The sequence below is a fragment of the Herpailurus yagouaroundi genome, unplaced genomic scaffold (genome assembly GCF_014898765.1).
Source record: "Herpailurus yagouaroundi ecotype Mexico unplaced genomic scaffold, PumYag 142, whole genome shotgun sequence".
Taxonomy (NCBI): domain Eukaryota; kingdom Metazoa; phylum Chordata; class Mammalia; order Carnivora; family Felidae; genus Herpailurus; species Herpailurus yagouaroundi.
Window position 1 is genome coordinate 26,038,845 of NW_024412397.1, and position 16,992 is coordinate 26,055,836.

A 16,992-nucleotide genomic window follows, 5' to 3' on the forward strand; every position below is an offset into this window, starting at 1 on the left:
AGTCAGCTAATCCTTGGCCCACGCCCTCAGCTCCAGCCAGGCAAACCACCTCAGTGTGGCCAGCAGTAGCTTCTGAGACTTCCCATGGCCCGTGTCCAAGCCTGGGGCAGCCGCTCGACTCCCCTTGCCCAAACCACATCCTCCTTGCTGTTCTCCACACCTCAAACTCTTCTCTGACTAACATTTCCAAACCAAGCAGAGCGCGGTCCAGTCCAGACCAAAAGCAACGGGCTACTTCGTTCCCTACTGTCCCTCCCTCCTCCCGCCCACCACACCGCACCCCCCCCCCCCCAAGGCCCCGGGACTGGCCATATCCAGTCTGTTGGGGAAGAACAATTAGCAAAAAGTGGAGTTATACCTACTGTTCAATTCCCAGAGCTAATTGTTTTAAGCAGGGCTTCGGCCTTAATTATGGGATAATTAGTTAGTGAATGTGTGTTTGCATTTCCACAAGTGTGTTTGCATTTCCTAAGTCTGGCTTTTAACCCTGGGAAACCAGATTCAGCAAATACTTTTATGTTCCAATACCTCTGAGTAAGGGACAAGGTCTTAATTACAGAAATGGAAGTCTTGAGAACAGTGTAATCAAAAGGGCAATGCGATGCAAGAATGAGTTAATTGTGTCTTCCACGTACTGGGTCATTGTGAGAAGGAGCTGGTAGCTGCCTGCCCTCCCAGGGCTGACCACCCCCCTCCTCCCCCAACCTGGGGATTCTGCTTGTAGCCTTGTCTCACAGTCAGCCGCCCCTGCCAACCCCCTGCCCTTGAGTTCCCTGCTCTATGTTTTCCCCCCCCCCCCACCCTTTCTTCCCCCTCCTTTCCCTCTCCTCACCTTCATTCTGGGGTCAAAAGGATTGCCTCTGCAGATCCTACCAGGGAGCCCCAGCCAACCACCCAACGCTAGCACCCTGGCTGGTCGATTTAGGTTTTAGCTCCCAACGTTTTCCTTTGCTTCTGAGTGCTCAGAGGGAGAGGCGAGAAAAAAATACTCTGAGACTCGAGGGGCATCTAGATTGTTTAGGAATCCAGAATGGTTCCCCAAAGCCTGAGGATTCTAGAAGCTAGCCCCCAGACCTGTGCTGTCCCCTACAGTAGCTACCAGCCACATGCCGTCTTGAAATGTGCCTCCTCCCAACTGAGAGGTGCTTTAAGTGTAAAGCACACAGTGGATTTCAGACTTAGTACAAACAAGAAAAATGTATTAAGAAAATCTCATTGATACTTTTTAATATTGATTAGATGCTGAAGCAGCCATTCTTTGGATATACTGGGTAACATAAAAGATATTAATTTCACCAGTTGCTTGCTTTACTTATTTATTTAAAAAAAATTTTTTTTTACGTTTATTTATTTTTGAGACAGAGAGAGACAGAGCATGAACAGGGGAGGGTCAGAGAGAGAGGGAGGCACAGAATCGGAAACAGGCTCCAGGCTCTGAGCTGTCAGCACAGAGCCCGATGCAGGGCTCAAACTCACGGACTGCGAGATCGTGACCTGAGCCGAAGCCAGTCAGTCGCCCAACCGACTGAGCCACCCAGGCGCCCCCCCAGTTGCTTGCTTTAAAATGCAGTTACTAGCAAACGTGCAAGGGCACAGTGGCTCACATTATATTGTACTGGACGTGTCGCTGCCTAGTTGCGATTGTGTTGGGACTGTTCAGGGCTAAGTAAGCCTGCCATTGTCCTCGACATCTGTGACTGAGGGTGTCCTTCCCACCCCCCACATGCTGTGTTCTCATCTTCTTCCCGACCCTCACCGAAGTCTCCTGAGCCCTGCGCATCCATCCTCCTTACTCCTTTTCCTCCCCAAGGGGGAGGCGGGGGACGGAGGCCCTGCTACTCTGCCTGCACCCCCCCCCCCCATATCCCCCGTGCCCATAGGTGCTCACTCAATGCCCCTCCATCACCCTTTCCCCACGACTATCGATCCGTGAAGCCGAGCTACGAGCCCACCCTGACTTCTCAGGATTGTGGCTCGTGGGATTCTGACCTGGGACACGCTAATTCAATCTCACATGAGGCCTGGCAGACTGAAGTCGAGAAACGACCACTTAATTAGAGCAGAGCAAAGCGTAGGGACAGAATGCAGGCAGCTTCACCGGCTGACAGTAGTTTCTGCCCATTCGCTCATATTGTAGGCACAGATTGCTTCCTCTGAGTCTGATTTGGGGCGAGGGTTTCTCTTCCTATCCCACTCTGACCTCCTCTCCAGGAACGGCTACCAGCCAGCCCCACGCTGCCGGCTCACCTTGCCTCTTCAAGGCTTCTGGGTTTATTTCCCCTGAGAGATCTGTCCAGATTAACTCTAGAAGGGTTATCTGGACAGAAGGTAATCTGTCTCCTGCTTTGCTCAGTCTAGACATTCTATTTCATTAATTTATTCAACCAGTATCGACCGAACACCTACTCTGTGCTGGGCACTGTTCTAGTCCCTGGGGATACAGCTGTGACGAGAATAGACACATTCCTTGCCTTTAGAAAGCTTCCATTTCCATGCTAGTCGGGGAGAGAGAAAACAGATTCACACAGAAAACTCTAAGGTGGAGCCAGATCCTGGTAAAGGCTATGGAGAAGAAGAAAGCAGGCTGCAGGGGTGTGAGGGTGGTGAGCGAGGGTCTACCCAGGACTGACCAGCTGAGACCGGGAAGGGTGCCGGGAAGAAGGGCATTCTCCCCGAAGTAAAGGCAAGGACAAAGGCCCTGAGACTTATTTTACTGTGTTCCTTCACAGTTTTGCTTATTAAGAAGCACTTCATTTATATGATACAAATATGCTGCTGACTGATCCCATTATTTCATGTCTTTTGTTTTTCATGTCTTTATTTTGTGTGACCTCCCACAGGGAAGGGAGGAAGTCCACTCGTAATTAGCAAATCTACTAAACCCCATGTAATCTGCATCCCAACAAGGAACCAAGGACCCGAGACTATACGATGCACGAATTTGTCTGGCTCTGAAGTCCACCTCCTCCCCCAGCACCCTTCTTTGCCAGTTACAAGTAAGGGGAACCCTGGAGGTTTCTTCTTTTAGGGCCTGGCCCAGGCCACCTGTAAGCTGCTACTGATCATTGCTGGCGGCCGTGATAATGGAGCCACCAAGGGATTCTAGAAAAGAGAAAAGGTGGTTCCTAACAGCATCTGGCCCAGATGTACAAGTGCTGCTCACACATTATTTACATCTGAGGTGGGGACAGCAGCCAGTGGGGTATCATCAGATGGGCCTGAGAGCTGGAGCAGGTTAAGGAAGATCAGCGTGGGTCCTAGGGGGAGTTGCATGTGATCTGTGCACCAGCTCCCAGGACTGGGTGCTTCCCTTTTCCCCTTCTCTCTAGCAGACAGCAGTTCTGCGAGGGGAGGGACCACGTCATATTCATGCCCAGCTCAAGCAGCCAGCCCAGCACTTCGCGCTCCTATTGCCTGGTACAGGGTACCTGGAATGAAGTCTGGGCCGGGCTGGGCTGTGCAAACCACGGGGAGACACTGGAGCGGGGCAGCGGGTGGGGGCGGCGGCGGGCATCCAGGAGGCCAGGATTCAAGGGGCCACTTACCTGGAAATCGCCACTGGGGGTGGGAGGGGAGGGTGGGAGGAAGGCATCTTACTTAAAAACAACAACAACAACAACAACAACAAACAAAAAAACAAAGGCCAGAGGATTTAAAAATGTAGACAGAGGCACGTGGATAGGTGCAGATGTGTGTGTACCCTGTACACACAACTCCAGCCAGAAACAATGTATCCTCCCTCCACGGTCCACTCGCCAGTTTAGAAAAAGTGCGCACCCCCGCCCCTCCCCACCAAGGCCTTCAGCCCCTCCAGGTCCCCGCCTGCCTCCTGTGCGCCTCTGCAGAAAGCAGGGGCCTCTTGAAGTTCAGACATTAATTACTGAGTTAGAATATTTTTCAGAATTACAGGCATGGCCCCAGGAGATAAGAGGAAGGAGGAGGTGAGCGCGGAGGGGCGGGGCCGCGGAGGCGGGTCTGGAGGCGGGGGCGGCCGCGGGGAGCGGCCCCGCTCCCCAGCCCGCAAGGCCAGGCGCCCCCTGCAGGCGGCGCGGAGAGCGGGAGTGGGGGCTCAGCACCGCGGCCCAGGGCTGGCCCGAGGGGGCGTCCGCGGGAGGGGAGGCGTCTTACCTCCCTACCCGAGGCCTTAAACGTGGAATTCCTGCTAGAAAAACGGTCACGTTAATTAAAACTGTTTTCGGCGAAGAGGAGCTAAGACCAAATCCGTCCCCTTGTGTAATTAGGAGGTTTGGTGGCGCTGACTCCCTGGGAGGGAACCGGAAGGGCTGGCAGCGATTCAACGTCGCCCTTCAAGGATGCCGAAGATCTGATGTTTATTAAAAACGGCTTCCACCTATATGTGTAAGGCTAGCCCGTTCTAAGAGAGGAGCTGCATATTTTGGAGAAAATACCCAAAGCTTGCAACACCACCACCTTCCAAAAGGGAATTGAAGAGATGTCTTCCTGAAGCCACGCTGAGATGGGTTTGGAAGTCTCTTGAGTTTTTAGACCGTTTAAAAACGGTTCTGGCGTGGAGACTGGTTTCCCTTTGGAAACCAGTGTCTGGTGGAAGCTGGTATTTTTATAACTCCAGGCTCTCTATCAGATCCTGTGTTACCATGGTTGCTAAGGGGAACACTGGCTTCAAATTTCACATTTCAGTTTGCAGAGCCTGGCTAAGGAAGTAGAACAGTTAGAGGGTGGGGGCTGGGGAGGGGTCTGGGAGTGGTGGTAGGGAGGGGGGAGACTGGGTTTTATCTCGCTGGGGGCCAGGATCCCCAGCTTCAGGGGAGGCATGCCAGCCTGTGGGTATGTGGTGGGGGCTTGGAGCAGGTCAGGGGCATCACACCAGGAGTGCCTTGGCCGCCAACTGGAGGGGGGGGGCGACAGCTTTGGAGGGGACAAAACTGTGGGAGTTATTTCGGCAGAGGTTACAGGAATGGTTGCTTAAGCTGGGGTATTCATAGCAGCAGCTGTTGGACCTGGAGGAGCTCTGCAGCTAAACCAGTGCCCAGGGGCTGTGTACCTGCCCCAGGAAGGCTACATTCTCAGAGGAACATTCCAGGCAGGGTCTGTGCCTAAGATTAGGGCTGGAATAAACTGTTCACGGAGGAGGGTTCTCCTGAATTTTCAAGCTTCCTTCCAGCCTGTCACTTCCTGCTTAGTCTTTTTGATCGAGGGTTACAGCAAGAAATTAAAGACACAAGGGGTTGAGGACTGTTCTTTGCTGAGGTGCCCTCCCCAGATCTCCCGGTCTCGTCTGCGTCTGGGCTCCCACCGTCCTGCGTCCCACCTCACCTCATTTTGAGCACTGCATTGTGCACAGAGTTACCCTTGAGGCCCTCTGGCTAGGAAGAGCCCAGGTTTATTTGACTTTGCTATTTCAGCTTATTTCTATCCGCACGTGTGTGTAGGAGACCTTTCAGTTCAATAAGGAGGGAGCGTTTTTCTCCGCGTTTTTTGAATGAGCAAATAAACTCTCTTTTGTGCCTTCCACAGTGTTGCTCTCTGGCTTCAAAACTTTTGGAGGTTTTCAGTATCCTCTGGCGTGTCCCGGGAGCCAGCACGGGCCCAGGGCTCACCCATCAGACCCATCTTTAGCGCGCTGACACAGACGGGCCGCATTTATTCTGGCCCCCGTGCCTCTGTTCACTTTTCTTCCTGGGGGCCTCTCTCCTTTCTCGCCAATACCTGTCCTAAAGCCCTGGCTTCCCCTCCCCTTTGCCCCCAGCAGCTGCCCACACCTCTAAGGTCCCCCCTGCCCTTGCATTTGCGCAACCCGTCATCAGTGTTCATGGCTGCTTCATTTCTGTGGATTCGGTCACCGAGCGGGTCGTCAGCCCTTTGGAGGAGGATCACTTCACAATTTATACTCCCTCCTTCCAGTACCACTAGGAAACTCTGCAGTGCAGAAGAGAAAAGTAGCATCGTCTCAAACCAAATCACCGCTTCCCGAAGGACCGGAGAGTCCCGAGCAAAACGTACTTGGGGTTACAGAACTAGGCGAGACCCAACTTACCCGCAGGTACCAACGAGAGACTCAAATGGGTCACGAGGCATTCATACAACCACCTGGCAAAGAACGTGTCCGGAGAACACGTGTAGGCCGCCCTGTGTAGACACGCATTGCCCCGGATGTTACAGGAGGAATAACTCGGGGCGGGGCGGGGCGGGGCCATGGCGGGAAGTGAACCCGGCCTTGAAGGTGGGCAAGATGTCAGGCAGGAGGAGGAGGGAGATGGGGCTCCAGGAGGAGAAATGCAAGGGACCCTCGGTGGAGCTGTGGTGGGGACAGCGGCTGGAGCCTCAGAGGACTCATGTGAGGCTCTCCAGGAAAGGGGGGCTGTGTTCGATTGTGGGGGGGCCCGGGTGCCCAGTTAGGAGACTTGGACAGTGCGTTCCGGGGCGGTCTGTGATGTGATACTTCTCTGGAGCAATGCTGGGAACACGGTTTGCTTTCAACAGTGGTACACGACAGTGCAGCTCACCAAGGGGCTGTCGTGCATTACTTGCTTGTATTTGACGCCTTAAACCTGCAGGGTGGGTGTTAGTCCCATATTCCCGTGTTACAGATAGAAAGTTGAGGTTCGGAAACATTAAAGAATTAGGTGAGGGGCACCTGGGTGGCTCAGTTAGTTGAGCGCCTCTCCGGCTCAGGTCATGCTCTCACGGTTCATGAGTTCGAGCCGCGCGTCGGGTTCTGTGCTGACAGGATCTTGGTGTCTCCCTCCCTCTCTCCCCCTCCCCCACTCGTGCATGTGCTCTCTCTCTCTCTCTCAAAAATAAAATAAACATAAAACAAATTAAAGAATTAGGTGAAAGCCCCACAGGCTAGGAATGGCAGGGCTGGGATTCAAACTCAGGTCTCTCTGGCTCTTCCGGCGGTGCTCTTCCCACAGTGCTCTCTGGCTGCCAATGGCTGCTCACTAACTGCACCTAAGATGCAGCGACTGGTGTCTCTTAACCTTGGCTGCACGCTGGAATCACATAGAGGGATGAAATCTTTTTTTTTTTTTCCCTCTCAAACCTCATCCCCAGAAAGTTTGATTTACTTGGCTGAAGTGGGGTTGGAGGGGCGGTCTGAAAATTTTGTAAGTTTTTAAAAGCTCCCCAAGGTGCAGCAGGGTTAAGAGTCCCGGGTCGCAAGGGGAATAATTTCAGATCTCCGCTCCCCTTAGGGTCCATCGGTATCCTGGGCACAGTAGACCTTGGCCTCTTCTGGCCATACTGGGCCCTGCCCCGGCCCCAGCTGGGTAGCTGAATGAAGCCCCATCTCCTGCTCTTGGGAAGGGAGGAACAGTCCCCCTGGAAAGGTACCTCCGAAGAATGTCCCGCTCGACTCTCTCAGCCCTGTGAAATAGCAGAGGATCTCCACCCACACCCACTTCATCTCAGCCTTTTCCGAGGTCAGATTTCCCCTGGAGCCAAAACAATGTGAGCAATTGAATGCACGCTCACGCAAAAAGTTGAAAAAGTGGCTCTCTCATTGTTGCATGGGGCAATTTCATTTCCTGAGAAGCTGGACTTGCTGCCCTCTGTGTTCTCCTCCCCAGCCTGTGCCTGCCGGCCCCTTCCAGGGGCCCAACCGGTTGCATCCTTGAGGGTGGGGTGTGTGCCCGTCGGAGACACCCCTCAGAGGCACCTGCCCCCTCCCTGCCCTTCCTCTGGAAAAGGCAGGGAGGGGCGGGTGGGGTTTCTGGGGCCTGGAGGGAAGGAGAGCAAGGGAGCCAACCATAGGGAGGGGGTCAGAGGGAGGTGCAGAGGGATGAGAGATTCCTGGCACAGGGCAACCCCCTCCCTTTCTCCTTTCCTCCACTCCTGACCTCTGGCTATGGCTGCCAAACTCAGAAGAGCGCAGGAGGCTGGGAGTCACGGGTAGAGATGGGCTGGGGGATCGGAATGGAGACAGAAAGGCCGAGAGGGAGTGGGCAGAAGCAGGCCCCTAGTACATGGGGAAAGTTTGCTCAAAGGAAACAGAAGTAAGGGGTTAAAAGCCACCCCAGCATTCCCTGCCAGAGGAATTTTTTTTTTTCAAATTACTTTTTTTTTCAAATTTTTTTTTCAACGTTTTTTATTTATTTTTGGGACAGAGAGAGACAGAGCATGAACGGGGGAGGGGCAGAGAGAGAGGGAGACACGGAATCGGAAACAGGCTCCAGGCTCCGAGCCATCAGCCCAGAGCCCGACGCGGGGCTCGAGCTCACGGACCGCGAGATCGTGACCTGGCTGAAGTCGGACGCTTAACCGACGGCGCCACCCAGGCGCCCCGGCCAGAGGAATTTTTGATGAAGCTTTTGAAGCAAGGTGCCCAGGGAGAAGCCTTCAATGGTATCTCGGAACAGTTTGACAAGATCACCATTGGGTCATAGAGGCGACAGCAGAGTGGAGCGAGCCAAGAGTTTTTTGGGTCAGGAAAAGGGTGTGAGGAGAGGACCCTCCCTGCCCTCCCCCCCCCCCCCCCCCGCCCCCAACCAATTAAATGGTTGGCACGTTGGCTCCAGCTGAGATGGGAGATGACGACACCCGTAGCTCAGGCCACAAACACTAATTATACCCTCCTGTGTGGGGCCCTGGCAGTCACAGTTTGGCTGAGGGCCTCAGCAGGATGAAGGGGTCCTTAGAACGCTCCTGGAAAACAGCTTGAGGGATGCCTTACCGTTTCTTTGGGCCTTCTTTGATTTCATTCATTAACATTTTTCAGTTTTCAGTGGGTAAGTCTTTTACTTCCTTAGTTAAGTTTATTCCCAAGTATGTTACTCTTTCTCATGCTACTGTAAAGTGAACTGTTTCCCCATTTCCTTTTCAGGTAGTTTGTTATCATAGTGTCGAGAAATGCAGTTGATTTTTGTACATTGATTTTGTGCCTGGCAACTTTACTGAGTTCATTTATTAGTTTTAACCTTTTTTAAATCTTTTGGTAGAGTCTTTAGGGTTTTCTTTTTTCTTTCTTTCTTCCTTCTTCTTTTTTTTTTTTTTTTTTTTTTTTTAGAAAGTTTAGGGTTTTCTATATACAAGATCATGCTATCTGCACATGGAGACAATTTTGCTTCTTCTTTTCAATTTGGATGTTTTCTATTTCTTTTTTCTTGCCTAGTTGCTGTGGCTAGGACTTCTAATACTATGTTAAGCAGGAGCGTTAAGAGTGGACACCCTTGTCTTGTTCCTGATCTTGACGTGGAAGATGTAATATTGTTAAAATGTCCAGACCACCCAAAGTGACCTACATATTCAATGCAATCCCTATCAAAATTACAGTCGCCTTTTTTAAAGTAATAGAACAGACAATTCTACAATTCATATAGAACCACAAAAAATTCACATAGCCAAAACAGTCTTGATACAGTTTGAAAACGAACGTGTCAGGAAGCACTACACATCCAAATTTCAGAATATATTCCAAAGCTATGGTAATTAAAACATACGTGTAGACCAATGGGACAGAATTGAGAGTCCAGAAATAAATCCATGCATATGTGGTCGACTGACCTTCCGCAAAGTACCAGGAACACACAGTGGGGAAAGCATAGTCTCTTCAACAAATGGTGCTGGGAAAACTGGATATCCACATGCCAAAGAATGAAATTGGACTCTTACACCACACACACACACAAATAACTTCAAATGTATTAAAACTTCAGACCTGAAACTGTAACTTGTCAAAGAAACCATAGGGGAAAAGCTTCATGACATTGGTCTTGGCAGTGATTTCACGGATAGGACATTAGAAGCACAAAAGCAAAAACAGACAACTGGGACTACATCAAATGAAAAAGTTTCTGCGCAGAAACACACGCACGCACACACACACACACACACACACACACACCCCACACAACAGTGAAAAGCAACTTACAGAATAGGAGAAAATATTTGCAAACCACATATCTGAATGGGTTAATTTTCAAAATATATAATATATAATACCTGGATTGAAAAAAATGAGCTAAGGACTTGAATGGACATTTTTCCAAAGAAGACATACAAATGGCCAACAGGCATATGAAAAGGTGCTCAATGTCACTAATTATCAGGGAAATGCAAATCAACACTGCTTCACGCCTGTGAGCACGGCTATTATTACTATTTAAAAAAAAAAGACAAGTGTTAGAGAAATAGCTATTCTGAAAGACAGTTAAACAAGAAGCTAAAAATAGAACGACCATATTATCCACAACCCCACTCTGAGTATTGATCTAAAAGAACTGAAATCAAGATCTCGAAGAGACATTAGCGCTCCTGTGCTCACTGCGGTAGCCAAGATGTCGGAACGACCTACATGTCCACTAACAGATGAACAGATTTAAGAATGTGGTATACCCATACAATGGAATACAGTTGAGCCTTGAACGCAGGGGTTAGTGGCACTGACCCCCTGTGCAATCGAAAATCCACATATAATTTTGACACCCCCAAACTTAACTAATAGCCTACTGTCGACCAGAAGCCTTACCAATAACATAAACAGTCAATTAATGCATATTTTGTATGTTATAGGCATTATACACTGTATTCGTACGATAAAGTAAGCCGGAAGAGAGAAACTATTACTAAGAAAATCCTAAGAAAGAGAAAATACATGTACAGAGCTGTACTGTAAAAACTCTGGATGTAAGTGGACCCCCAGGGTCCAAACCCACGTTGTTCAAGAGTCCACTGTACTATTCCACTTTATAAAAGAAGGAAATTCGGCAGTATGGGACAGCCTGGATGAACCCGGAAGACATTATGCTAAGTGAAACAAGCCAGTCACAGAAGGACAAATACTGCATATTTCCACTTGCACAGGGTATTTAACATAGTCAAACTTGTAGAAGCAAAGAATAGAATGGTGGAAGCCAGAGGCTGGGAGCAGAAGGGAGTGTGAGCAGCTAATTGCCACGCACAAAATTTCTGTTATGCCAGACGGATAGATTCTAGAGATCTGCTGCGTGGCATTGTACCTAGAGGTTAACAATAACTGTAATGTACACTTAAGAATCTGTTCAGAGGGTAGGCTACATATTAAGTGTTCTTATGACAATAACATTTCATTAACATTAAAAACATTTAAAAAAGAGGGGCACCTGGCCGGCTCAGTCGGTAGAGCATGTGACTCTTGATCTTGGGGTTTTAAGTGTGAGCCCCACGCTGGGTGTAGAAATTACTTTAAAAAAATGTTAAAAAACATAAAAAAAGAGCTCACGAAGCGAACGCGAGCAGTAAACAGGAGGGCAAGGAGGTTCCTGCACCTTCCAGGCACCAATTATACTCTTCAATCACTTTGAAAACCACCTTGGCACAGCCATTTGCACTTAGACAATGAAAAGTGCTCACTGAACATGATTCTTCTCCATCCCTCAAAGAGAGATCTGATCGGCGCATGTTATTTATGGTAAAAGCGGAATCAATTCCACGATGGCCTATTTGGCTTCCGCTGTGTAGCAGGCGCTGGGCTAGGGACCGAGGAGAGAGAAAGGTGCTTCATGAGGCAGGAGCAGAATGTGAAGAGCAGAGAGAGGCTCCAGCAGTCAGACCTGGATTCCAAAGCAGACTCTGCTGTGGGGCCCGGAGCAAGCTGCCTGACCTCTCTGTTCTTTAGCAACCGGGGATGATAATCTTCAGAGTTAAAAGAGAAAAGAATGCATCATGTGCTTGGGACCAATGCCTTTCACTGTGCTGTTATCATGACTAAATACTAAACTGCTAAATAAATTAAATACTAAATTACCCAATACTAAAATACTAACTAAGGCACCACGGAAAGGCCGGAGCCTCAGGAAAGGAGTGCAATGCCTCGTTCTTGGGAGCTGTCCCTGTGCTCTGCTGGGGGTGGGGGTGGGGACTTCCCAGAAGAGGGGACTTGGGCTGGGCCTGGGAAAAGGTGTTATGGCCACGAAGAAAGAGACTCCAGGGATGGAGTCCAAGGTCTCAAGCTTGAGTAACTGAGAGAACAGTTAATTCAACTAGGTCAGAGTGTGCAAGGAAAGGCCCAGGGACTCCCTCCAGGGCAGGGTGCCTCTCAGAGCCCTCGGTGGCCTCCAGTCTGAAGGGGCTTTGGGGCCAAGCGCACACTCAATCTTAAAGGGGCATGGGGGTCAGTGAGGCCCAGGTCCAGGGAAGGTGGCCTCTGTGAGCTGAGGACCCCAAGGTTGTGGTAGGGCTGTGATGATTTTCTTCCTCTTAGGTTTGTGCTAAATGAGACTTTTCACACCAAGATGGCCCATGGGTCTGTGTTTTATTCAGGAGCTAGAGGAAAGGGGAGGAGGAGAAGCCATGGAGGTGTGCAGAAGCAGGGGATACAATGGGTGGCCCATGACTGTAAGAAAAGGCAACCGGGTGAGTTCTGGGGCTGCTGCCTGGCTGCGAGGGGGCAGGAAGTAAGGGTCTGGGCCCACACCAGGACCTGGACTGTGCAGGAAGGCCCTGGGGAAGAGCTCTGGCCACATCTTGTTGGAGGGGCTTGAGGCATGACCTGGATGTGTCTAGTGGGCAGCTGGCAATGTGGGCCTGGGGTGGTTCTGGGAATTGGGAGGACCCAGGGTAGGGGTGGGCCCAGTAGATTTGGGGTCGGCCATCTGCATGGCCTCAGGGGAATACCCTAAGCTCTTCCACGGAGAGAGAGGCAGCAGCAGTGGCTTTGGCTTCTAGAAACTTCTTAGAGCTGGCCCAACCTGCTTTGGGAATGTCAGTCAGGCCTAGGTATGAGTGTGTGTGTGTGTGTGTGTGTGTGTGTGTGTGTGTGTGTGACAGATAAGGTAGGGGAGGCAGCAACAGATTCTGCGAATTCAAGTGTCTATCTCCAGGGAGCTGGCAAAGGCACAGGGCCCCCCTTCATGCCCCCATCTTTTCTTAAGGCCCTGTTTTAGGGAAGCTAAGTTCTCTATTTATTGGAAAGAGCCCTAGATTGGTCGGTGAGAAGCTCCAGGCCAGCCCTGGCATTGACTGGCTCTGTGTCCCTCTGGGCAGGGCTCTCAGCCTCTGTGTCCCTTTAAGATTGGGCATGTGCCCAGTCCTAAGTCAGCCTGGAGGACACCCAGCTCTCTGAAAGCCACCGTGCCTAAGAACAAGTCCCTTGGGCATTTCCTTCCACACCCTGACCTACTTGTCCTGGTGCTCTTAGCACCCACTCCACACCGTGTCTTTCTCCCTAAACCCCTTCAGGGCCAGCAGCATGATCCCGCTCTACAGGTCAGGAGCCAAGGCTCAGGGCAGGTGAGCTCTCTCCTGAGATGGAACGGCCGAAAACCGGCAGAGGCAGGATTTGAGCCCCGGCCCGGTGCTCTTGAACCACCTCACCGTGGGCCCCGAGCAGACAGCTTGGAGCACGGGGCTCCAGTTTCCTCTTTTCACAAAACGGTGAAAGCCACAGATGAACTATGTACTCTTCAAGTTTACCGTGAGCGTGGCAGGCACCTTTGGGTTTGTGACACCGTCCTGAAAGGTTTCATGTACCCAACAAGCGTGCATTAGGGGAAGCTCCTCGGTTTCTGCGCAGATCTCCTGGCACCTTCCGGATCTCACACCCGAAAGTTCGCGCTACCTCAGGCGGTGTTAGAAGCGTCCTGGCAGCCAGGGCCGGCGCTCGGCTGTAGCCCTGCCTCCTGCTGCTCGGGGAAGCAGGTGATGGCAACACCAGGAGGTGCCCAGATCACGCAGAGGGAACGTGTCGGGGCAATCCAGGTCACTGCCCTCGAACAGCGCCGCTCCCTGCCTTGAGCTGGGCTGCCAGGGGCACAGGGCGACTCAGGCAGGGGTGGGAGGACCCCAAGAGGCCATCCTGCTTCCGAGAGGGCCGCCTTCCAGCCACCCCCGAGGGACGGCAAATGCAAAGCTATGGCCTCTCGTGGTGCTGCGTTCAAGTTTGCGACGCTTTGAGAACGACACACGGTTGGAAGAGGCCGTTTTCTGATTCTGAGAAAGAACTCTGAAACCAGGCGCATTCGTTAAGGAGTATGTCTGGCTACGAGACTGACGGGTTTCCAAGGTTCCCCGGGGGAGTTCCGCGTGCTCTGCTCTAGCCAGCGTCTGCACCGCCTGGGGCGAGCACCCTGCTCCCTAGAAGTGGATGCTTCCAAGACATTCACAAATACCCCTTCCCTTCTCTTACACTGCTCTATTATCTCCTTCCTTTCAAAACCACAAAAAATGTCCCTTGACGCCACCCCTCCCCTGTAGGTGACAGGTTCCTCTTTCCCTGTTGCCTTTCACAGAAACACTTCTCCAAAGACTTGTCCGCACGCACGTCCTCACCTCCACTGACTCCGCAGCGTGGCCTCACGTGGTGTCCGTGCTCGCCCCACTGACACCACGGGCCCCTGACCTCCTTGTTGCTAAACCCCGGCCGCTTCTCTGGCTGGTCGGACTGACCCCCCTCCGCCGCTCCCAAGGCTGCTCCTCCCTAGGTCCCAGGGCCGCTGCTGGGAGTGGGAGGGGGCAGCACATGTGACGGGTTGGCACCAGCTCCCGGTAGGATGATTCTCGGTCCTCCTGGAGCCTCCTCTGACCTGCGCCCTCCTGGCTGGCCTTCCCGCCTCCTGGCCACTCCTCCATCTACCCTCACTCCGCGGGTCACCCCATCTGGTCCCCCGCCTGGAGCACCAGGTGCACACTGTCACTTTACACGACGCTCAAGTCCATGTCCCCAGGGATCCCGATGGCTTCCTGATCTCCAGACACTTCTATCTGAGCAACCGCGGGACAGCTCCCTGGTGACTACGAGGTCACCCAAACAGAAGAAAACGACTCCTGGTTTTCATCCCCACTGTGTTTTTCTTCCAGGCCTTCCCATCCCAGAAAATGGCGCCACCAGGCCGATGAACCGGGAGCCCACGTCCCTTCCTCCTTTCCCCGAAATCTCACGTCAGCAGGTCCCGTCGGTTCCAGCTCAAAAACACAACTGGAATACAGTCCCCCTCTACACCGTCACGGCTGGGTTCCGAGCCACCACCCTGTCACCAGACGACACCAACGGCCCCGTAAGGCGCTCCCGGTTTCTGTGTTTGTCCCTTCCAATTCTGGCCCCCGGGCGTAGCCAGGGTGACCTTCTGCAGTGGTAGGGCAGGCCGCCCCTGACCTGTACCTGGTAGGGCAAGGCCACCCCTGACCTCTTGCTTCTCAAAAGCTTCTCGGCAATTCTTGTTTCTTTCTTTTTTTTAGGTGAAATTTAGAAGCAAATAATTCAACGGCAAACCAATCCAGACCAAAGATCCACTCATTCAGTTCATACTTCCTGGAGGCCTCCTCCCTGCAGGCAGCGTTCTAGATTGTGAGGTCTGAGTTAACAATACTTCCCTTTGGACGGCTCTTGCCCTTTATACAAACCGAGTAAATTACAGCCTGGCTTTCGTAAACAGAAGCCCGGGGACTTACGTTTCTCTTTACCAAGCGATTGATCGCGCGGTAAGTGGTACCGGCCCCGTAGCGTTCCCCGGGCATCCGGGTTTTGCTTACAGACATTCCAAGGTGACGTTGTCGGCGCCGGTCGCTTACCTCCCTGAGGCAGGTGTAGATGGGGCAGACGAGCACGCGGAAGGGCTCGCCCGTGCTGCTGCGCATGGTGCCGAACACCTCGCACAGGAAGGTGATGAAGCCAAGCCAGCGCTCCACGTCTTGCTGCTGCAGCTCCTCCCGCACCGTGAAGTCCTTCTGCGGAGGCACAAGAGACCGGGTCAGCCTCGCCAAGGTCAACCCGCTCAGCCGTAGTGCCTACCGGCTAAGGGCTAGTCCGAGGCAACTGGTCAACCCCATGCTTTCAGCGGCTGGAGGGTGACTGCTGGGGACTCCAGAGCCACCCCGACCTGCGTCCACAGCGCCTCTTCCTCAGTTTCCAGATCGGGGGCCCGTCAGCCTTGCCTCGCTGACCCCAATGGCGAGGTGGGGGAGTGAGATGAAGGCGAGATGACACCTCTCCCAGAGGCATCGCCTCGCCCATTCCACCCCCTCTGGTTAACCTCCAAAGCATGCCCGCCACCTGAGGGAGGGTAACCAGAATATTGTCCTGCACGTCAGCCATTAGTGACTGAGGCCCGTCAGGGCTCCGGCACTGGGCTAGAGACAGCTACAGCCCCTGCCTGCTTAGGGCAAGTAGCAAGATTAGAGGCACTCATTTATCTTCCTTAAAAATAGTATCGCCCCATTGTGTGCCAGGCTCCGTTTTAAGGACTAGGAAATGACATGTTCACTCATAACTGTGATACAAGAATGAAGGTATTAAAGCCACTGGGGACAGGGGGGTCATTCTAGGTGAAAGGTCTCTGGGGGCTCCGAGGCAGAAGTTATCACTTCCAATTGGAAATCAAGGCCACAAAAAAGCTAGGATTCCGACAGGGGTGGGGTGCGTCTGGTGGGGAGAAAAACGATGTAGGGGGGGTAACATGGGTGTTTGGGAAACAGGGAGGTATAACCCAGCCTGGGTCCGGCATGGGTGGCATAGAGAGGACAAAACAGGAGGCAGGCCTGAGAAAGAGGGTGGGGCTAGAGTACGGACAATTGTAACCAGCCCAGGCGCTGCATTCTGTGTGATGGTTGGCAGAGGAGGTTTTGGGGTGTGTGCGTCACGAAAGGCCACGGTCATATCTATGCTCCTTACAAGGTTAATACGGCATGGATATGGAGACCAGACGGAGGCCACCGCAAAAGCGCAGGCTGCACAAAACCTGAACTCCCTGGCATCTGTGAGACGAGACTCTGTGGTAGGTTAGATTATATTCAGAAATATATCTCCCCTGCCCCTTGTCTTTGGGTTCGGCCATATGACTTGCTCTGGCCAACAGAATAAGCGGACGTGACAGGGCGCCGGTTCTGATCCCAGGCCTTAAATGGCCTGATGTTTACCCTCCCACGCTTCTCTCATTGTCATGGGAAGGCCATCCGGGGGCCGGTCTGATGGTCCCAAAGGGAAGATGAGAGACCCGCGAAGCAGGGCCCCACCCAAGTCTAGACGAGATCAGGTGACCCCCAGCCAACTTGGAGGCACATAAGACAAGACAGCAAGGTGTGCCGTTAGGATTTCTGTGG

The 16,992-nt window shown here is 52.3% G+C and overlaps 1 protein-coding gene across 7 annotated transcripts in view; it reads right to left on the reverse strand.

The window, feature by feature from the left end:
* Positions 1 to 16,992, reverse strand: part of CTIF (cap binding complex dependent translation initiation factor) — a 299,569-nt gene that overhangs the window by 26,318 nt on the left and 256,259 nt on the right. For 6 of the 7 annotated variants that reach the window (XM_040478885.1, XM_040478883.1, XM_040478882.1 and 3 more), the window contains one exon: positions 15,466 to 15,621. The exons of the other annotated variant lie outside the window; for it this stretch is intronic. In XM_040478885.1, the coding sequence (XP_040334819.1) occupies positions 15,466 to 15,621 (156 nt within the window). The remainder of the gene's footprint in view (positions 1 to 15,465; positions 15,622 to 16,992) is intronic. 7 annotated transcript variants of the gene reach the window in all.